The 22,425-nt window shown below is 49.0% G+C and overlaps 1 protein-coding gene across 5 annotated transcripts in view; it reads right to left on the bottom strand.

The window, feature by feature from the left end:
• The window catches only part of TET3 (tet methylcytosine dioxygenase 3), a 110,167-nt gene that overhangs the window by 57,943 nt on the left and 29,799 nt on the right, over nucleotides 1–22,425 (bottom strand). For all 5 annotated transcript variants that reach the window (XM_081961243.1, XM_081961241.1, XM_081961244.1 and 2 more), the window contains exon 2: nucleotides 3,483–6,150. In XM_081961243.1, coding sequence (XP_081817369.1) covers nucleotides 3,483–6,105 — 2,623 coding nt within the window. In that variant the 5' untranslated portion in view covers nucleotides 6,106–6,150. The remainder of the gene's footprint in view (nucleotides 1–3,482; nucleotides 6,151–22,425) is intronic.

Genomic DNA, 22,425 nt, shown 5'->3' with positions numbered 1-22,425 from the left:
CCCGTGACATCAGGATTACTTCCGATCTCCGCTCCTTCCGTGTACAGCTGAAGACCCACCTCTTTCAATTATCTGGCCTGGCTCAATCGTAATTATTCTTATTCCTCCTAACTGTTTTAAATTGTATTTTAAACGTTAAATCTTATTTTTATATCGGGTTTTTACAACTGGGGTATTTTAATGCGGGTCTTTTAACTGTCTATATGATGTAAATTGTTTACCTCCTCCGAGTCCGTGTTTGTGTATCTGTATGTATGTTTTGTATGTACGCCTATGTGTTTTATATATTTTCTGTGTTTTATATGCCCCATTGTACGCCGCCCCGAGTCCTACTTGGAAAGGGAGCGGCTAATAAATTCAAACTTATTATTATTATTATTATTAATTACTGGGTGTCTGCCACACGCCAACTAGTTAAAATGTAACTGGCTTGTGGGCCTCCGTTAATGTTGAGGATAGAGTGCTGGGCTGTCAGTTCCAGTCCTATCTTAGGCACAAAAGCCAACCGAGTGACTTTGAGCTCATCCTCTCTCTGGAAGAAGGCGGCAATGGCCAACCACTTCCAACATCTTGCCATAAAAACTGCAGGGGCTCATTTCACCCTGCCAAGTTCTGGTGGGTGGTGGCTTCCTCCAAAGGTGTCTGTGTTCCCCGCGGTGAAGCAGTTCCCCTAAAGAGGCTCCCTGCAAACAGCATCCGAGAAGAGCTCCCGCCAGAGGGATCGGCAGGGCAAGCAGAGGGATCGGCCCCTGCGGTGGCTGTCAGCATAAATAAGATCGTCTCGAGAAGCCAAGAGGCCGAGGCCCAGGAGACTCTGGGCAGCTAGCAAACCGAATCGGGTGGGCAAAGGGCAAAGCCAGGGGTTAGGTGGCAGCAGAGAGAGGGAACTCAAAGATGCCAGGCCTAGGGAGGATGGGAACAACGGAGCTGAGACGAAGGAGAAAATCCTGATGGAGAGCTGAGCTCCTCAAAGAAAAACAGGGAAGCCATGGATTTCTGAGTGGGGTTTACCCATATTCCGCTACTCCCCAAGTCAGGCTGCTTTATCGCTTCTCCTTCCAATCGGAGAAAATCTACAAAAAAGCCTTTTTCAAAAGAAAAAAAGACAAGAGCACAACATCCAATGATCAACCAGAATCCTCTCCATAGAACAGGAAGTGCTATTCAGTAGGCGGTGTCAATGTAGCCAAGGGCTTCCAGCCGCCACTGCCAGATTTCAAGGGACTGGCATCGGGCACATTTCAGGTTGCCCCTTGCCCATGGCTCTGCTTTCCAAGAGTCCCTCTGCAAGCTGCCCCCAGGCTCCTTCATCGGGATTAGGCAAAATTTTAGGTCCTTGTTGATGCAGTTATATATGGATTCCAGAGGGTTAGAAGCAAGTAGTCCTGCCCCAAACTCTGTTTCTATCTTGCATCCCTTAGAGCTGGAAGAGACCTTCCCCGGGGGGGGATGGGGGGCAGCCCCCGCCGTTTGCAATCAGTTCAAGGGCTGCGCTGGGAGGCTGCCGCCTGCCCAGGAAATGCTTCTTATGGAACCTGCTCTTAAGTAGCAGCTCCGTCAGTGTGCAACAACACAAGGGGAAGTACAGGGTTGGGGGTGTGTGTGTGCTTTCCCTGCTGCTCTTTAGCAGCAAACTGGCCTTTTAAATGTGTTAGTAGTCTAAAAGGAGGGTACATTCCCCCCACCCCACCCCAAATACCTCAAGCAAGGAATGTGTTGTCTTTGATGCTGACTGCAAATGGTTTATGAACTGCCTTTCTTCTGGGCTTGCAGAAAACCAGGTCTCCCCTTATTTCATCCTCACACCGCCCTGTCAGATAGGATTGCTTAAAGAGAGTAACTGGGCCAATCTGCCTATCAAACTCAGTGACCGAACGGAGACTTGAACCTGGTTCAGTAGTTCTAATTCAATCTCTGAATGATCACAGCATTTGGGCTATCACAAACTCTTCCTTGTGTTTTGAGAGAGGAACTTTGTTTAAAAGCCTCAATGTCACACATTTCACCTGGCAACTTTTAGGAGTTTTAGGGGTACAGAGCACGAAACCATTAAACTCCTTGTTCATATTCAACAAGGAGCCATTAAACTCCTTGCTGAATATGCATATGAAGCATATGCCCCGTGTATTATGCTTCCCTGCCCGTCTCACTATCAAGTGACTCTGGGCGACTAGAGATTCTGGCAAGAACAGAACCAACTGTCACGTCTCACTCAGGCTTTGCAATGACTGCTGGCCCCCCAGAGGGTCAGGCGCCTTTCCACAAGCTGCAGTTGTGATTGGTTGTAGGTTAGCTGTTTTTAAGCACCATTGAGCAGCTTCTGCTTCTTAAGCAACCCTAATTTTTATTCCAAGCGTGCAAAAACACTTGCAAATGAGAGGATGGCCCTTGTTCCCAGTGACCTCACACGCTCACAGGCAGCAAGCGTGCGAGGTACATTATCCGAACCAGGGACCAAAGCAGCCGCATCTCTCCCACTCCCACAAGCACACCTTGTGCATTTCCAAGCCTGGCCTAGTAGAAGAAACTGGGGGGAGGGAGGGAGGGAGGGAGGGCTGTCCCTCCCCGTGCTCATTTGCTCTCTCTCTCATATACACACACAGGCTGCATCCATCCATCCATCCAGCTAAGCCAGACCAGCCATTTAACTTGTGTGCTCCCAACCGTGCTAAATAAACGCTAAAGAAGCCCCTTTCTGCTCCACGGGACCTACGGACTCCCGGGTGAAAAGCTGCAGCCTGCACTTTGGAGGAACTCTGAAGAACTCTCGGCCATGGCAAGTTTCGGGACTCTTTAGCCTCTTCAGGCTGAATATTTGCCTGAGGAGCTATTTGCCAATATCTGCAATACGTTTCTATTCACGCCTCCCAAAAAGAGACTCTGCGGTTGATGGGCTCCCCAGCTTCTCAGTTAGATGAGAATAAGCTGGTACAAACGATAGGCCTCTCGCCTTGGGTGACACTTCAGCGGCCTTTCCGGCTTCCTACCTGACAGGTGCAGGACCCCCCCCCTTCTAGTAGCAGACGTGCAGGGCCCCGAGCCCAGCATCACCTTAACCTGCGCCACAGGTTGTCTGCCTCAGATGACTACTCCCATGGTGGCTCTTCCTACGTGGTTAGGAGGAGGAGGAGGAGAGGGATTCTCAGGGGAAGCCAGCGGCACCGCAGCCCTTTCTGTGGACAAAGCAAGGCGACTGCAGCAGCGGCCTGAAAGCTGGAGGGACCACCTGCTCCCAGACAGCAGGATTCTGCAGCCCATATTTAGAAGCAAAGAGAAACCTCTTTCGCCTACAAGGGGGTGCGACACTCACCTACTTGCTCAGACTATAAAGTTTTCTCCCTGCTGGATTCACAGTCTGGGTTGCAGGACAAAAGGTGTCCTGCGTCCTCCCCCTTTTCCTTCACATCCTCCCTCCTCTGCAAAGGGAGCCCAACCTCCCCTTCATTTTTACAAAGCCCGGGGGGGGAGCGTCTTTGACTTACCCACACAGTCACAAGTTGGAAACTCGGCTTGAGCTCGCTTGGCAGGGGTGTCCAGTAAACTCTTGGTTGGGGTGTCCAAGTATTTCAAGGGAGATTCCAAAAATCCACTGAGAGTTGGCATAAACGGCTCTTGATTCTTGGTTGGAGTTCCTTCCAGGGCTGCTGGGTCTGGGTTTTGGTTTTCGTCAGAGTAAAAGCAGGTGGTGGAGACCACCGTAATAGCACCAGACGATTCTATCTTTATGTGTTTCGGGGACCGAGCGGCAAAGGAGTTTTCCAAGGATTGACCGGCCCCTGGTAAGAGGGAGCCTTTGAGACCCGTATTGGGAGTGTCTGCCAAAGGTTGTGTGCCCTCCTGGGCTGAAGGCTGGAGAGCGACACCCAACCCACCCGGTGGCTCTGGAGGCTGGCTCAGAGAAGGGAGGGGGAGAAGGGGGGAGGGGGGCTGGGCTGGCAGAGGCCCTTCGTTGAGAAGCAGTGGGGCTGGAAGATCTGGATTCTGAAAGGTGAAATTGCCACCAAACTCAGTCTCAAACTCTTTGATAAATTCCTCCAGCTTGTCATCCACTGCGGTAGGATTCTGGGTGAAGAACGGGTGGGCTGTTGAGTTGGTTGAATGGCTGTGGAAGGCTTCCTCACACCCACCGCTGCAAGCCACAGCAGAGGAGCACGGAGCAGAGCCCAGCACAGGGTTTCTGGTTAGGGGCACAACTTCACAGACAGAATTCTCTGGGAAGTAACGCTGGGTTTCCTCCTGGCCAGGATGGCAGGTTTCCTGAGTGTTGGAAGCTGGGCTTCTATTTTCAAGTAGCTTCTGCAATGGAGACTTCTCTGCAAGGCTGGTGGCCATTGAAGCGGGAGACAAATACTTGGTAGGAGTGGAAGAGAGGAGCTGTTCAGGTTGAAGCTCTTTGCTTGGGCACTTGAGAGTGGCAGCTGCACGACACTCCTCCAAGCTGATCTGCCTCACGGGCAAGAAGAGAGGCTGAGAATCCTTCTGCCTGGACTTCTTGATTTGGATCTGCTTGCGGAATGGCTTCACGGGGCCACTCTTTTCAGCCTTCTTCTTCTTCCTCTCCTTGACTGGCTTCTCCAGCTGCTTTGGAGGCAGCTGAGCTTGAGCACTGGGAGCCCACCACTGGGGCAGCAACTCCTGCGTCCCTCCCTGAGGCCCGTTCTGGTCAAGGAAGAGGCTGCGCTTGTGGTGAAGGTGCTGCTGCAGGGCCTTCTGGGTTTTCTTGTGGAAACTGCTCTCCTGCAGGAGCTGGGACAACTGTGGGCTGGAAGAGGGGGAGTTGTGACAGCCAGCGTGGGCATTTTCATCCTTGTGGATGAGGGGCTCCTGCTTTGGTTTGGCCACTCTTGCTTTGCCTGGGATTCCTCCCGGCTGCTTGAAGACCGATCGCATGCAGCCATTAGAACTGCCCAGCAGCTGCTCCAGCTCCGCCATGGTGTCACTGACCAAGGAGGCCGGGGAAGTGCTGATGTGCAGGTCCCAGTCTCTGGCCTTGGGCTTAGAGTCTTCCCTCTGTCGCTCAGTGAACTCTGCCTTCAGCGGGGTAGAGTTGCATGTAGGAAACAGGCCATCAGATTCTAGATGGCCATTGCTGCGGTCAAGGCAATAGGGGGCTTCGTCCTGAGCACATTTCACCCCCTGTGGCCAGGAGGGTGATGCAGATGCCAAGCGGTGACTCACCTCAGATCTGGAGGCATGGCTCTGGCACGTTCCAGCACTAGACACGGGTAGCACCATGCTGGGGTTGTGTGCTGAGAGGAGGGGAGGCTGCTCTTTGGAGCCAAAGGCCCGGCTTTGCATGGGGCTCCCGGGAGGGGGAGGGGCCCGCATGGCCGGCTCTGGAAGAACAGTGGAGAGCTGGGTGAGGGCTTCGATTGCAATGGCTGTCTGGAGACTAATGTTCTTCTCCTTTGCAATGTTCAGTGCACTTTGAGAAAGGGGGAGGGCTTCCAGGGGGCACAGGGTCGCCTGCTCGCCTGCAGCCGCCCCCTGCTTGGCGTTAGCACCCCTGTCTAAGGGGGGCTGGTGAACTTGGCTGAAGGGCTGGGCAACGCAGCTCTCCTCTTCTCCGCTGGCTGATTGGATCTTCTTCTCCAGCCATTCCAAGTAGTCTGGGCACTCAGGACCATCACAGTTGCAGTTGGGGGGTTTCATGCCTTGCTTGGCCAACGTGAGCGCAGCTTTGAGGGCATCCAGATCCTCGATCCCAGGGCAGCTGTTGGGAGGAGGCACCGCCAAACCCTCCTCTGTCTCACGGCTCATCTCGGCATTGAATTTCTCATACAGCTGCATGCTTAATGTGGAAGGGGATGGGAGAGGTGGCAACCCGTGGGAGGACATGGCAGCCTCGGCTGCGGCTGAGAAAGCCACTAAGTTTTGAGCATCCTCCAAATTGGCATTGCTGGAAGAGCCTCCCTGGCTCAGGGCAGCAGCTGTGCTCTCCCAGGTGACTTCCTGCTTGGCGCGCGGGCTGCCAAGCCACCTGCCCGGATCCATTAGCATGGCCCCTCCTCCAGCAACTGCTTTCCCTCCGCCATTGGCCAGGCCAGCTGGGAGGGTCCCTCTTAACCTCCCTTCTTCGGCATGGCTGAATGGCTCTTTTTCCATGGGGCCTGTTCTGGGTCCATCAACCAAACTGCTTTCCAAACCGGTCTGGAAAGGAAATGACAAAGAAAATTAGTTTGAAAATGGCTGTTTCCTTTTAGTCTTTTCTAGAAAGAAAGAAAAAACACCGGCAGCATCTTAAAAATGATCACACGGAGTGGCATACATCTCTGTGAATTGACAATCAGCCCATTTCAATGACCTTGTCCCCAAGCCTGTGATCCAGCAACCTGGGTGGCCCAAAAATGTGTTGGAGGTGCCATTTTTGCCCCCAACAGTCACCATTTCATGAAGCCACCACAACTTCCAAGAAAATGTTAGACGCAGTGATTAAGGTGCTAGCCTAGAAACCAGGAAAGGATGAGTTGTAGTCCTGCCTTAGGCCGGGTGACTTTGGGCAAGTCACTCTCAGCCCAACCAAACTCAGAGGGTGGTTGTTGTTGTTGTTGTTGTTGTTGTATGGAAAAGAGGAAGAGGAGGAGGAGGAGGAAGGAGCATTCGGTATGTTTGCCTCCTTGAGTTACTTATAAGGCAATACAGGTGGGATAACAATCTAATAAATAAAACAAATATAAGTTTTCATAAGTAACATCTACAAGATTTATCAAAACCTGAGGAGGGAACCCCATAATCACAATTACGTGTAATTTCACAAGATTTCAGCCAATCAAAGAAAAATTAAAACATTTCTTATTAAATTTGGGATTTTAGGGATGTCATATGAGGATGTCACATGTGATATCGTATCCACAGGCACCCTTGCCAAAGCCTGGTTCAAATGATCACCATCAAAACTTTCACTGATAACAGCTAGAAGCTGCTGCTCAGAGACCCTTGGCTGTAAACCGTGGCCATCTCAGGGAAGTCCCAGGAAGGGTCGTTGGGCTTGGAAGAGGAGGAGGAGGAGGAGGAGGAGGAGGAGGAGGAGGAGGAGGAGGAGGAGGAGGAGGAGGAGGAGGAGGAGGAGGAGGAGGAGGAGGAGGAGGAGGAGGAGGAGGAGGCGGCACTGCAGGAGTGAACAGCCCTTGTGTTGAAAGTAGGAAAAGAGTTAAAGGTACACTAAGCAAATGCCAAACTTCCACTGTCCACTTTCAGGAGCTCAACACTCCCCCCGTTTTCTTTCCAAGGTTGTTTTTGAGCTCTTCCTGCCTCAGCTTCAGAGTCCTGGAAAGTCTTATCAACATATCACGCAAGTTGACAACAGAATGCAACTATAGTATAGTAGTACAGAAGCCAGCAGCTCAGTTTCACAAGAGCTATTGCTTGCTGCTTGCTTTAAAATTCTTACAAATAGAATTTGAAGCATTAATTGAAGCATTCAGAAAAGCTTTTTATCCCTTCTGGTCACTCCTGAGAGACAAACTGCACTGTTTCCAGACTGTTGCACTGGCCTTCCTTGTGTTCCTGACCAACACTTGCATTTCTCTGACGGAAGAGGTTCTCAGCCAGAGCAACGAGATTCTTATGCTGTTTCTCTCAGCCAGTGTGGAATCCATCCCTGTATCCTGGCAGTTTTATTGTTTCTTATGTGAAACGAACAGGGAGCAATGTAGGACCTTCCAGGCATTTTGAATGCTGTGATCCTAGTTGCTCATTTTACTCGAAAGTTGGATCCTCGTTGGAACAGAGCTTGGGGAGATTCTGTTGTGTCCGGGCAGATGACGTCAGGGAGTTCCCTCCGTCTGCCGGCATCTGCGCTAGCAACAGCCAGGTCGCGTCTGATTGGCTAAGACGCGACCTGGCTGAGAGCGGGGAAACTCTGGTTTGGGGATTGGCTGGTTCATCTGACAGCTTCGTATAAATAGCTGTCAGATGAACCCTGCATTGATTCTCTCCTGTATTTGACTGTGAACTGTCCTGTTAATAAAAGTTGGTTAATTCTCCTCACGACTCGGCTCGCCTTTCGTTCCCATTTAACACTGGCGACGAAGGTGGGATCCAGCCACTAACCCACCGAAAGCCACCGAGCGTGTCTTCTTGTCACCATCGCACCGGTGACCTGCTTCCTGGCCGGCTTTTCTCCGTTCCTGAAGGAATCATGTCGGCAATGCCAACCTTTGTGCCTTTTGGCTGCGACGGCGAGACGTGGGAAGCGTTCATGGAGCGCTTCGAATGTTACCTCATAGCCAACAGTCGTCGCGACGCTCCAGACGACGAGAAGTGCAGTTTCTTCTTGAGCTGTTGCGGCACTCCAATGTTTAGTGCCGCTCGCTCAATAGCCGCCCCACAGCCCGTTCATTCTCTGGACTGGGCGACACTAACCGAACGCCTGCAGCGCCACTACGCCCCCACTCCGTCCTGGGTGGCGAGGCACTACGCTTTCCGGCGCTGTGTTCAGAAGCCGGAGGAGTCGGTGAGCCAATTCCTCCAGTCGCTTCGCACCGCGGCGATGAGGTGCGAGTTTGCCGACCTCGATCGCAATCTGACGGAACAGTTCGTCAGCGGCGTAAAAGACCTGCGCCTCCGCCGGCGGCTCTTGTCACAGGCGGACATCACGCTGACTGGGGCCATCGAGCAAGCAAGGGCGGCTGAACTCTCCGACGAGTCAATGGCGGAGATGTTCAATCTGCCGCCCCCGCCAGGCCGCACTTGCTTGGTAGACGAACTAGTTCCCTTGCCAAGCGACTATCCGGAGGAGGGAGCGGTGGCGCGCATTGGCCAGTCCGCCAGAAGACGCGCTCCTCAGCGAGCCCGGGAAGCTGTGCCCGCTTGCCTTGGCTGTGGAGGCAACCACGACCGCTCGGGGTGCCCCTTTAAAAACGCTGTTTGCCGCCGCTGCCTGAAGAAGGGACATTTGGCTCAGGTCTGCCGAGCGCAGTTCCCCTTGCCTCAGCGGGCAGAGGACGTCCCGACCACAGCCGCCGTTAAACAGCGACCTGGAGGCCGTGCTGGACGACAGCAGCAGCAGCAGCAGCAGCAGCCTTCGCGCGGAGGCTGCTACGCCGTGGACGCGGACTTCAACGCCAACCCCGCAGAGTTGGCCTTCCACACGGGTGCAGGTGCGGAGCGCATCAAGGCGTCGCTCCTCATTGAGGGCTCCCCCTGCACCATGGAGGTGGACTCGGGGTCGTCCCGATCCCTTTTGTCGTGGACAGAGTTCTCCCGCCTCTGTCCAGGCGTCGCAAAGACCCAGCTGGCCCCTCCAGACGCAACCCTACGGGACTACCAGGGGACTCTAATTCCTACCCTGGGTTGTCACCTGGTGCGGGTGGAATATGGGGACTATTCGGGATGCCTTCCTCTACTTGTAGTGGAAAAGCCTTTGCCGGCCCTACTGGGCCTTGACTGGTTCCCGGCACTGGGCCTATCAGTGCACGGGATTAGACAAGTAGTGGCCACGCCTCCCGACGTGGCCGACGTCCTTGCCAGATTTTCTGATGTGTTTGATGGGCAGCTGGGGGCGTATAAGGGCACGCCCATCTCCTTGAACCTAGACCCCCAGGTTGCCCCCATTAGGCTGAAGGCCCGTAGGGTGCCTTTCGCTTTAAGGGCAAAGGTTGATGCGGAGCTGGACAAGCTTGTCGCGCAGGGAGTCTTGGAGCCGGTGGATTACTCCAAGTGGGAGACCCCTTTGGTCATCCCAGTTAAGGCGGATGGGTCCATTCGCCTCTGCGCCGACTTTAAATCCACCATCAACCTTGCCCTCCAAGCGAACCCCTATCCAGTTCCGGTGGTGCAGCACTTGCTCCACTCTTTGGGGCAGGGCTGCATCTTTGCGAAGCTGGATATGGCGCAGGCCTACCAGCAGCTCCCGGTGGATGACGAGGCGGCGGCTGCGCAGACCATCGTCACCCACCGTGGAGCTTTCCGTTGCCGCCGTTTGCAATTCGGCGTTTCCGTAGCCCCGGGGATCTTCCAGAGCCTCATGGAGCGGCTGCTCCATGGGCTCCCTGGCGTGGTTCCGTACTTCGATGACGTCCTGATCGCCGCTAGCAGCCGATCGGGCCTCATCGAAGTACTGGTGAAGGTCCTCGAGCGTTTCAGGGGCTCGGGTTTAAAGTTAAAGCGCAGCAAATGCTCATTTGCTGTGCCTCGGGTTGACTTCCTGGGATTCACAATTGACGCCCAGGGAATTCACCCCACTCCTTCAAAAGTAGCAGCCATTAGGAACGCCCCCACGCCTGCCTCCAAGACGGAGCTGCAGGCGTTCCTTGGCTTGCTCAACTTCTACGCGCCATTTCTGCCGCATAAGGCGTCACTAGCCGAGCCGCTGCATCGGTTGCTCGACCGATCGGCCGCCTGGCGCTGGGGCAGCCGCGAAGCGCATGCGTTCGCGGCTGTCAAAGACTTGCTGACGTCAGAGGCAGTCCTCGTTCAGTATTCGGACAAGCTGCCTTTGACTCTTGCTTGTGACGCCTCCCCCGTGGGTTTGGGGGCGGTCCTGAGCCATGTGCTGCCCAATGGCTCGGAGGCCCCCATAGCCTTTTATTCCCGGACACTGACTTCTGCGGAACGCAATTACAGCCAGATCGACAAGGAGGCTCTGGCTGCAGTGTCAGGGATTAAAAGGTTCCACGACTACCTCTATGGTCGGCACTTTACTTTGTTTACCGACCATAAGCCACTCCTTGGGCTTTTGGCTGGTAACAAGCCGACCCCTCCCATACTGTCACCGCGCATGACCAGGTGGACAGAGTTCCTAGCTGCATACAGCTATACTCTGCTCTACCGGCCGGGCAAGCATTTAGGGCACGCTGATGCCCTTAGCCGCTGCCCCTTGCCCGTTGCTGACCCCCCGACAGTGCCTTGCCTGTCGGTTTTGGCCATAGCAGATTTGGCTCTGCCACTCTCTTCCGGAGAGGTGGCTTCAAAGTCTAGGGCTGACCCTGACCTCTCTCAGGTCATCCTTTGGGTCCAAAGGGGCTGGCCTGAGGGTCCGGTGCCGGAGCACCTTCGTCCCTTCAGGGCCAGGCAGTTGGAGCTGTCACTTCACAGTGGGTGCCTCCTGTGGGGTGACAGGGTGGTCATTCCACCCAGCCTGCGCCATCAGGTGCTATCTCGCCTTCATGAGGGCCACCCGGGCATAGTGCGCATGAAATGCCTGGCGCGCAGCTATGTCTGGTGGCCTCGCATTGATGACGAGATAGCCGCCTGGGTGGCCGGCTGCTCCTCCTGCCAACATTCCCGACCGGCGCCACCGGCTGCCTGTCCTAGGGAATGGGAATTGCCTCGTGGTCCTTGGTCCCGTCTTCACGTGGATTTCGCGGGCCCCTTCAGAGGCCAGGTCTTCATGGTGGTGGTGGATGCATATTCGCGCTGGGTGGAGCTCATTCTCATGAGGTCCACCACAGCCGAGGCCACGATCAGAGAACTGACTAGGCTTTTCGCCACCCATGGCGTGCCGGACGTCGTTGTCTCTGATAACGGGCCTCAATTTGCATCCACCGCGTTCCAGCTGTTCCTGGCCTCTCAGGGCATCCGCCATGCCCCAGTCGCCCCATACCATCCGGCTAGCAATGGCCGGGCGGAAAGGGCGGTCCGCTCGGCCAAGGAGGCGTTGGGCAGGATGGATGGGGCTGACTGGCCTTCAAGGGTGGCTGCTTACCTCTTGGTACAGCATGCCACTCCTTGCCCCCTGACCGGGAAGTCTCCAGCTGAGCTGCTGATGGGCCGGCGCCTGCGGACCACCTTGGATAGGTTGCACCCACTCTATTCAAGCGAACAGCCTGGCAACCTGGGGCCCCCTTCCCGCACGTTCCTCCTGGGTGATGCTGTTTGGGCTCAGGCTTTCTCAGGGGCAGTTAGGTGGGTGCCTGCCACCGTCACCGCCATAACCGGCCCCTGTTCTTACAGGGTCCAGCTACATGATGGGACCGAATGGCGGCGGCACCTGGATCAACTAAGGCGCCGCCTGCCCAGCACCAGCGACAACACACCCGCAAGGTCGACCATCAACGTCGCTGCGCCTGAGCCCTCCAACGTTCTGCTCCCTGGTGCCCTTCCACCAGATATCGTCCGGCCGGTCCAGCTGCCCGGGGCTTCCCCTTCCTTGGACGCCGCCTCCCGGCCGTCCACTTTTGTGGGGGTGTCGCCCGTTAGGCGTCAGCCTCCCGGGTTCCAAATGGCCTTCCCCGAGTCAGGCCAGGCCTACCAACAAGTGCCCAGCTCAAGCCCGCCTTCGGCCGCGCCCCCTCGGCCCTGCCTACCTGGGCCTGGTTTTCCTCCGTCAGGGGTGGGCCTCCAAGATGGCGCCCGGAGCTCCACTCCCTTGCGGGAGGAGCTTCCACGGACACCACCTTCCTCTCCGACGCCTCCTGCCGAACTGAGGCGTTCTGGGCGGGTCCGGCGCCGCCCAGAATATTTACGTGACTACGTTTGTGCGTCGCTTGCACATGCGCAGTCACTGGGGGGGAAGGAGTGTTGTGTCCGGGCAGATGACGTCAGGGAGTTCCCTCCGTCTGCCGGCATCTGCGCTAGCAACAGCCAGGTCGCGTCTGATTGGCTAAGACGCGACCTGGCTGAGAGCGGGGAAACTCTGGTTTGGGGATTGGCTGGTTCATCTGACAGCTTCGTATAAATAGCTGTCAGATGAACCCTGCATTGATTCTCTCCTGTATTTGACTGTGAACTGTCCTGTTAATAAAAGTTGGTTAATTCTCCTCACGACTCGGCTCGCCTTTCGTTCCCATTTAACAGATTCAACCCATAAACTGAGGAACTTAGACTCCTGGGAGGGCCCAGAGATATTTCAAATAGAGATTGAGGAACTTAGGACATGAGATTCAATGGTTGAGAAAGTTTCCAATTAAAATCCTAAGCAAAGGTTTTATTACGAAGAGTCAGTTGAGGATATCCAATCTGGACAGATCAGAGATACTGATTGGGGTGATCTGTGGTAGATAAGGAACTGTTGTAGACTTTCTATCAGTTAATTGATTTAAAAAAATTCATTTCTTTTGGATTTGCATTTTAATTTTTTGAATAAAATAAAATATGTTAAAAAGGAACCAGGTCCCATGATTTTCTGTTCATATCTCCAGGGCATGACAGATGAAACTCAACTGATCAACTCAGACATGAGACAACAGTTCTAATACATCATGATTTTGGTGACAAGCAACAGGAGGGAGGATTTTGTGATTACTGCTGAAAAAAGACTTGTGGGTCCCTTTGGTGATTGATTCAGAACCCTAAAAATAATTCTGTTGTGGGCTCAGTAGATTCCAGCACCCCCGATTGTCCTTCAGTGAAAGAAGAGATTCAGAAAATATCAACCAGCCTCAGTGGGCAGATGCATTCACGTGGATTTGCTGCCCCCAACCTTTCTGAAAGAGTCTGAAACTAAATGGCAATAGTTTCAGTGTGTTTTTAGTCTTGCAATTTAGATCGCTATGAGACAACCAGAGGTTTCTTTGACTGACCCATAGGAAAAATATACGATTCAATCATCTCAGCTCAATGACTGAATCAGATTCAAACTGTTCACGAGCCTTGCCACTGATCCACAAGAAACATAAACCTCCTCTAGAAAGCAGGCAGGGATGACGGTTTGTTCAAAAGAAAAAGAAGAGAGCAACCTCCAAGTAATGACACCATTACCATTGCACTGAATAGGAAGGCAGAGATCCAAACCTTATAAATTGGGGGGAAAGTGGATGTTACAAAGATATCTTAGAGATCAACAACTGCAGAGTCAAGGGATGGACTTATCCTGGCGGCCGTATTTTCAGATTCAGCCAAGGTACAAAATAGATGTTAAAATATGGGGTGTAAATTTATTTATTTATTTATTTATTTATTTGCACTTCTAGACCGCCCCCTCTCCCAAAAGGGACTCGGGGCGGTGTACAGTCCACACAGCAAATACATTATCCACAGTAAAATTCATTAAATAGATAAACAGATGAATAAATAAATCAATATGGAGGAGGTGAAAGAATTAAAAGAACTGTACAGCAAGAATATAAATATGGCTTTAAAACCCCTAAAATCAATTAAATTTAAAACAATACCCTTAAAATACCAGTTAAAAATATATTTCCAGGACAATAAAGAACAAACAGCATTGGATAAAATTTTAATGGGGACAGATGAAAAATTGATTTAAAATACATATAATTATTTACTGAATTATAAAATGGAGGAAGTAATAGTTAAAGAAACGATTATTGCTTGGGCAAAGAATTTCAGATACCACATAGAATTAGAGAAATGGTTAAAAATTTGGAATAGAAACTACAAATTGACTATGGCCTCGGCCTATAAAGAAAACCTGTATAAAATGTTTTACAGGTGGCACCTGCCACCTGCTAGATTGGCAAAGATGTGTAAGAATTCCTTCGTCAAATGTTGAAAATGCAACCAGATCCCAGGAACCTACTACCACATGTGGTGAACGTATAGGAAAGCAAGGAATTACTGAGGAAAAAAATCATAATTGGTTGGAAACAATAACTGAGCAACATATTAAGTTTAAGCCAGAAACATGACTCTTAGGTATACTATCGGAAAGTTACGATAAAGCAACCATATACTTAGTGCTACATATACTGATGGCAGCAAGAATTATATACACTAAATATTGGAAAAATGTAAATACCCCATCGGATGAGGATATAATTAGGAAAATTTGGGATTGTGCCAAAATGGATAAATTAATCTTAAAAATTAAAGATAAAGAAGACTCAAAATATTATTGGACATGGAATAAATTTTATGAATGGCTAGAGACAAGAGGTAGAAATGAGCGGGAAAATAAGTTTACGAATGTCAATAATTGTCAGTATGGAAAAATAAAGACGTATAAAACTGATTATAGTTAAGGGGAAAATTGAAAATAGGCTAATGGAAGTAGAAATTTAGTTAAAGCTCTTTTTCTTTACTCTTTTTGGTCATACTACTATAATTACTGTTACTATATTATTGTTATAGTTACTAGCTTGTGGGTTAAGATTTACTATTAACTTTTCATTGGGTTTGCTTTATATGTAATTATTATCCTGATAAGTCACTGTCTTTTCAATTTAAAAAAATAAAAATAAATTTAAAAAGGCAGAGAAACTGAGCTGGGCTGTTTTATAAACTTTGAAATAAATATATAAACAATTGCACTTTATCAGCAGTTCTTCAAACAAATGAATTTCCTGCTTTTCTATCCTGATTACCAGTTGCTGTAGTCTCCGCATTGGGGGAGAGAGGGATATTAGCGCTAAGCAATACCAACAGACTCCAAAATTCCACTTTCAAACAGAGTCAAAGGTTACCTTCAAGTGCTTCAAGGGCCCTCTAAAGAAGAGGATGAAGCCATGAAGAAGAGGGAGTCAAGCTATTCTCCAAGGCACCTGAGGACAGGACAAGAAGCAATGGGTGGAAACTAATCAAGGAGAGAAGCAACTTAGAACCAAGGAGAAACGTCCTGACAGTTAGAACAATTGATCAGTGGAACAACTTGCCTCCAGAAGTTGTGAAAGCTCCAACACTGGACGTTTTTAAGAAGAGATTGGATAACCATTTGCCTGAAGTGGTGTAGGATGTCCTGAGTAAGCAGGGGGTTGGACTAGAAGACCTCCAAGGTCCCTTCCTACTCTGTTATTCTATTTATTCTATTCTATTTAAAAGGATGCAAATTATCAATATAAATCCTTCCATTCCCCACTATCCTGTCAGAGCTGAAGAAGCTTCTTAGATGAGAAGCGAAATGTCTTCCAAAGAAAAACCAGAAAGTCCAGTTGCCTCCTGAAAAAGCCCCTTTGGGATAACTATGCCCCGGATGACTGAGAATCTCTTCAGGCTTTCAACTGTGATCTACTTTTTATGTTACTGTTTTGCACATCTCTTCATTGCATAAAAAGCCCAGGCTAAGTAAATTTGGGGGGGTGGGGGGGCTGCGGCGGCGGCGCGGGGGGGGGGGCAGTTGAAACAGACAAAAGTTCTACTTTTCCTCAGCAGGTCTGCAAAAGCCAGATTGCTGGGGTGGGGGGTGCCCATGCTGATCTTGAACAGAGCACAGCAGCATAGAATTAGGAAGCCAAAGAGATGGAAGCATTATTTGGTCCAACTCCCTGACCAGTGCTGGTATCCTCTCTCTCTCTCTGAGCGCTGGTCATCTATTTTTGTTCCAAGCCCTCCAGTAAATTCTGAGGAAGATCATTTCATGGGTTAACATGTTTTAACCTTCAGAATTCCTTCCTGATGTTTGGCCAAAATTTATTTCCTTGCTGTTTAACCCTTTCCTGTCCTCTCTTCTGAAGCCATCGGGAACCGACCTGCCCCATCTTCTGACTGTCCTTTAGGGACTTGAACTCAGGCTATTTATCTCCTTAGGCTTGTCTTTTCCAGGCCAGCCATATCCAGTAGGCCTTACCATATCCTCTTTGTAGCTTTTTCTTTCCAGACCTCTGATTGTCTTGGATGCTTTTCTCACAGTACACTCCAGTTTACTTATTGCATCTTTATCCCACCTTTTATACTTAATTAGTAACTCAAAGTAGCAAACCTCCATCCTCCTCTTCTTATTCCCACAATAACAGTCCTGTGACGTGGGATAGACTGAGAAATTTAGGTTCCTGACCAACTTAGCTGACAATTTTGTCATCCAAAAGGTAGAGGAGGAATTAGAGGGTCAACTTTACCGGACTTAATTCTTACTAAAAGAGATGAAATGATAGAGGGGGTTGAAGTTACCAGAACATTGAGGGAAGGTGTGACCATGATATAGTGGAATGGAATATGAAACAAACACAGGCAATAGAAAAAACCAGGGTCTTAGAGTTTAAAAGTGCTGATTCCAACAAACTCAGAGAGAGCTCGGGAAGTTCCATGGATGAAAATATTAAAGAGGAAAACAACTCAAGAAGTTTGAGAAACTCTGAAAAATATTATTATACTGTAGATGCCCAATTCAGCACAATACCACTGAAAAAGAAAAACAAGAAATCTAAGAAGAAAGCAGCATGGTTACACAAAGAACTCTTCAATAAACTGAAAGACTAAGTCCTGAAGGCAGGACAAGAAGCAATGGATGGAAACTAAACAAGGAGAGAAGCAACCTAGAAAAAGAAACATTTCTGGACAGTGAGAACAATTAATCAGGGGAACAGCCTGCCTCCAGAAGTTGTGGGTGTTTTGTAAGAAGAGACTGGACAACCATTTACCTGAAATGGTATAAGGTCTCCAGCTTGGGGGGGGGGGTTGGACTGGAGGAACTTTAGGGTTCCTTCCAATTCTATTATTCTGTTCCGTTATTCTGTATCCATCCCATCGAGTTCAAAGAAAGTCCACAAAGGTATAGGATCTCCTGCCATGGGTAGGGGGTTGGACCAAAGACCTTCAATCTCCCTCCCAACTCTATTATTCTATGTTCTACTTTCAATCTTATTTTCACAAGTAGCAAAGAAATATGTGATCTTCCCCAGGAAGCCAAATAACAGCAGCCCTTTAGCTAATGTCTCACTGCATATACAGTCACTCTCATTCTATGCAGCGACTCAGGAGCCTTGGTGGCGCAGTGGTTAGAATGCAGTACTGCAAGCTAACTCACTGCTCATGCCAGAAGTTCGATTCTCAGCAGCTCAAAGTTGACTCAGCCTTCCATCCTTCCGAGGTCGGTAAAATGAGAATCCAGATTGTTGGGGGCCAGAGGCTGACTCTGTGAATTGCGTAGAGAGGGCTGTAAGGCACTGTGAAGTTTAAACTTATATAAGTTTAAGTGCTATTGCTATTTCAGCTTGAGGCCCAAAGCTGGCTGCCACCAAAAAAGGAATCGTCACTCCCTGTTAAGGGAATCCTATTTCAGGCTCTGACCAAAGAGCTGTTTTTTTGTTTACTCTAAAAAATTATGCACAAGGGTGCTGGGAAGCTAGAAAGGCTTGTGCCTTTGTTACATACTGTAAGCCAATATTAGTGGCACAAGAAGCCCATTGTGTCTCCCAAGGCGCTGTGGGGAGACATCTGAAAGCAATCACCCCTAAGAGAAGCTTGCTGGGGAACCAGCAAAAGACACTCCCTTCCACTCTGAAGTCTGTGACTTCAAAGGGCTTGAATTTTTTTCCTCAAATGGGAGGGGCAAGCTGCTGAGAGGAAACTGCTAGAAAAACCCATTGTGTGGGTGAATGGGTAAGGTTAACATGCAGGGGAAACCCATCAAGGGCTGGAGAACTATTTTATGCAACAATTTCAAACAATATTTCTTGGCTCTACTATGACCCTCCTTGTTGCTTTCACAATTCTAACCAAGTTTCTCACAGCCTCCACCGCTCAGTCAGTAAGATAAAGAAGAGCTTTTGACAGGACCTCTTATAAAATAAATTGCTGGCTCATCCAAGGGTCTTCAACCGTGGGTCTGGGGACATGTCAGGCAGCCATAAAGCAAACCTGAGAGGGTCACAAACTGCCCCCACTCTGCATGGAGCAGCTGCCTCTCAACTTATCTGAGTGGAGAGGGAAGGCCAGTCTACAGCACAAACAGGGATTAGAGAAGAAGAAAAAGAAAGGAGGAGGTATCTCCTTCTATGTTAACAATCACTGATGTAAGAATGTTACCGTACTAAAGAAATTTTGTGATGAGAGACACTATTCATTAATTGCAGACACTTTCATGCCCATTGAGGTTTCTCTTCATTTCTATTAGTTGGGGTCTATATATCAACTCCTTACAGGCATAAACAACTCATTGCAAACCTTAGCTGACCAAATCCTGTGGGCTGAACAGAGATATCCAGGCTCCCTGCTCATTCTCTTAGGAGATTTGAACAGTGATATTCTAAGTCAGGAACTGCCAATATATACTCAGCATGTCAGCTGTCTCACTGGAGGCAAGAATATTTTAGACCACTGCTACTCAACATTAAAAGATGCTTATCACAATGACAAAATGCAAGTCTACAGAAAGACCACTCATACTAACCAGGTGCTCCTGGTTCCCAACTTCCCACAAGAGAAGGTTATTAATAGGTTGGAAGAAACTTGGCTGGAGCAGACCTCTCTCCCTTATTGAAGAGAAACATCAACCTGGCAGGTGGCCTGAATGTGTTCCTATATTCAGAGGCTTGAGAGGAGATCACTGCCAAATATTGCTACCCTCCCCATCTCAAATACACCAACAATAGCCACATCTCCTATACCTGACCCCCCTCCCTCTGGTGATCCTAGAAAAAGATGTGCAGGGTCTATTTCATAGACAAATACCGCAAAAGCACTAGGCCCATGGGGAACAACTCCTCCTTGCTGGAAAACCTATGATGAACAACTGGCCCCATCATCTTCACCCACATCTTTAAAAAATCCCTGGAGATGCGTTATGCCTCTTCTTGCTTCAAACGCTCCACTGTCATCCCAATTCCCAATAAATTCTCCATCAGGGAGTTGAATGACTACAGACCAATTGCTCTGACATCTGTAGTTATAAAAACCTTTGAAAAGTTAGTACTGGCCCACCTGAAAATCATCTTGGATCTGCTGTTAAACCCCTTGCAGTTTGCCTACTGCACAAACAGATCGGCAGATGATGCTGTCAACATGGCCCCGCACTGCATCTTGCAACCTCTTGAATCCCCGAGGACCTTTGCAAGGGTCCTTTTTGTAGACTTCAGCTCGGCATTCAGTCCCATCTTTCCTGAAATTCTTTACTTTAAACTGACTCAGCTACTGGTAGCTGTGCCTGTCTACACTTGTAGGTGGATTATAAGCTTTCTGACAGATAAAAAACAGGTGAAGCTAGGGAAAATCACAGAGAGAACCTGTTCAATTAGCAAAGGCGCCCCCGGGGCTGTGTACTCTCTCCATTGCTCTTCTCTCTGTATACCAATGACTGCATCTCTAAGTGCTCATGCACCATTCCCGCATCTATCAAAAGGTCTCCAGCATGGATGGTGGGTGCTGCTGTCCAAAACCCACAGTCAGAGACAAGACTTCTCCCATCAGGGAAACATGAATCGCCACAAAGGAGATTGGTAGTTGAAGGTTTTGGAAGATGGACCATTCATATGACATAACTTGGATTTTAAATGTTAGCAACAAAAATAACAAAAATATTATTTGGATCAGGGATCTCCAACTCAAAACGGTCCCATATTCCGTGACAATATTAGACTTGGGGGCAGAACCAAAGATATGAGCCAGAAAATTTCAGTTCAGGAAAGCTGGTATGGTGAAGCTCTTCCTCCCCCCCAAAAAAAGCAAGATTCTCTCTGGGCCAAAGTTTATTGAGGCTCTTGGGTGCTTTTTGGGTGCTTTTCCTGCAGAACCCAATTTCTCTCTCAGGTTCCTGAGGTGCTCTTTTTCTGGCTCAGGGCTCCTGTTGGAGGAGGGTCTTCTATGAACTAATAACAGAGGAACGTCCAGCTAGTTGGATTGAATTTTCCTTTGGTTAGAAAATTGCCACCACTGGCAGTTTCCAAATTGCATGTTTGCCTTTCAAGTGATGCTGTTCTAAAACAGGAGGGATTTCACAGCTCTTCTCCCACATAGCAAAGTATGTAGCTCAAGTGCCTGCACAGATTATACATACTGAAATGAGCCGGATAATTGGGATCATACTTATTTGCACAGGAAAATTCCAACCTGGGAGAAAATATCAAGTTAGGAAATTAGGAAACCTTCAGCGGTATCCATGGTAGGGTTGTGGGGGGAGCAAATGGTGCAGAGATTTGTGTTATAAACTTTATCCCTTTTATGTACCGGCCAAACACACACACACACACACACACACACACACACACACAACCTTAATTAAACAAATACATAAATTAGAATTTTTATGATTCTGCTGTGATTATTTTGATGAAAGCATCTACAGATACCTCTGGAGGCTATCCAAAACATGAATGACTTTCTGCACTTCTCATTAAATGTTAAGGAAAGTTCTTTGGAGCAGAGTCCTTTATTTCCAAGATATTTCCTTTCTTTCTGCCAGTTCCCAAATGCTTATTATGTGTTAACACCCCCAAAAATAATTTTACCCGTTTTTCCTGAAAAGTAAAAGTGGTTCTTCTGGAGTGAGAGGAAGGCAAAGCTTAAGAGGAGGAGGAGCAATAAACCACCCCCAAAAGAAGAAAGGTCTACTTGTCTCTGCACTGACTTCCTAAGCTTCTGCTGGCAATGGTGAAGGCATCCCAGCCCCCTCCCCCTCCCCTGGCCTGCTGCACTTTGGATACTGTGGCGCTCAAGGGGTCCTTTACCCCACAAAGGGCTAACTGTGAGCCAGCTCAGTTGCTACGGGAACACTAGCAGCAAAGGGCAGCCATCAGATGGACTTTAGGCTTTTAAGACCAAGAAAGGGGAAAAAAGACCAGTTATTTTAGTTCCAGGGACTACTGACCAATGGGAAAATGTGTGTGTGTGTGTGAATTACACAGAGACAGAGAGTGTGAAATCTAATTGTTTCTCATTGCCTGCTTTTCCAAACGTAATTTCACAATTGCTTAGCACGTACCTGATAAACTGGCTAGGTAACACTCCTGCTCTGACTCAGCCAGTGTTCCTGCAGGTGGGACTCTCAGAAGTTCACAATTTGGAAGCAAGTCCCTCTGCTGAATTTGCAGACTTGCCCACAGAAATACATGCAGACCCAGAGCCCCACCAGGTCATGCCCTGGCCTTTGTCTTCCCTTGGCTTGGACAACCCAATGGCTGGTTTATCCAGGTAGATCTGGAATAAGTTCCAGCTGAGCTCTCTGTAGAGGAACACCCCTCCCCCAATCCACAATACCATCAAATCTGCTTGTGACTCCTAATTTGAGAACTCCTAAATTATGCAAAATTAAGCCAGATCAACCCTTCCATTAAAATGCACTTTGACATATAATTGCTTTGTTTCAGTGAAACGCTTTTCGTTCAGCTTTCACTTATTGTTATATTTGCTGTATAGATTCAACTATTAACCATAGTATATTATTAACCCTAATCCCAATGAAAAAAATAGTTCTAGGGAGGGGGGGATTTCCCAGAAAAGTTATACTATTAGGGGATTATAGCATCGCAGAGCAGGGAGCTCCCAGATTAAGAATGAAGGAAGAGAGTTGAATCGTGAGAAAAAGTCAGACTTTCCTAGCTCAAACCCATTTTTTTTTATTTCTTCACTGCAAGGATGCCAAATGTCTAGTTCTTCCATCTAGTCTCATTTGTCTCTTCTCCATGTAGCCAAAAGGACAGAGAGTTTTACCTGTTTTTTACATTGGAGAAAGAGCGACTTACATCTCACAAAGGAGTGAGAAAGGACAGTATTTCTTGCTGTTTTTTTCTCCTCTTCTGCACAGAGGTGTCCACAAAGCCAAAAGTAACACAAAACTGTTACTTAGGATTCACACTGGGCTATCTACATGGCGTAGGTTTTTTGTGATTTTAAAATTAAGCTGAGAGCAGACGATAGAGCAGGAGCAGGGAAAGA

Source organism: Natrix helvetica, assembly GCF_964273705.1.
Source record: "Natrix helvetica genome assembly, chromosome: 8".
Classification (NCBI taxonomy): Eukaryota; Metazoa; Chordata; class Lepidosauria; order Squamata; family Natricidae; genus Natrix; species Natrix helvetica.
Note: the sequence above shows the minus strand (reverse complement) of the source record. Positions and strands in the feature narration are given on the sequence as shown.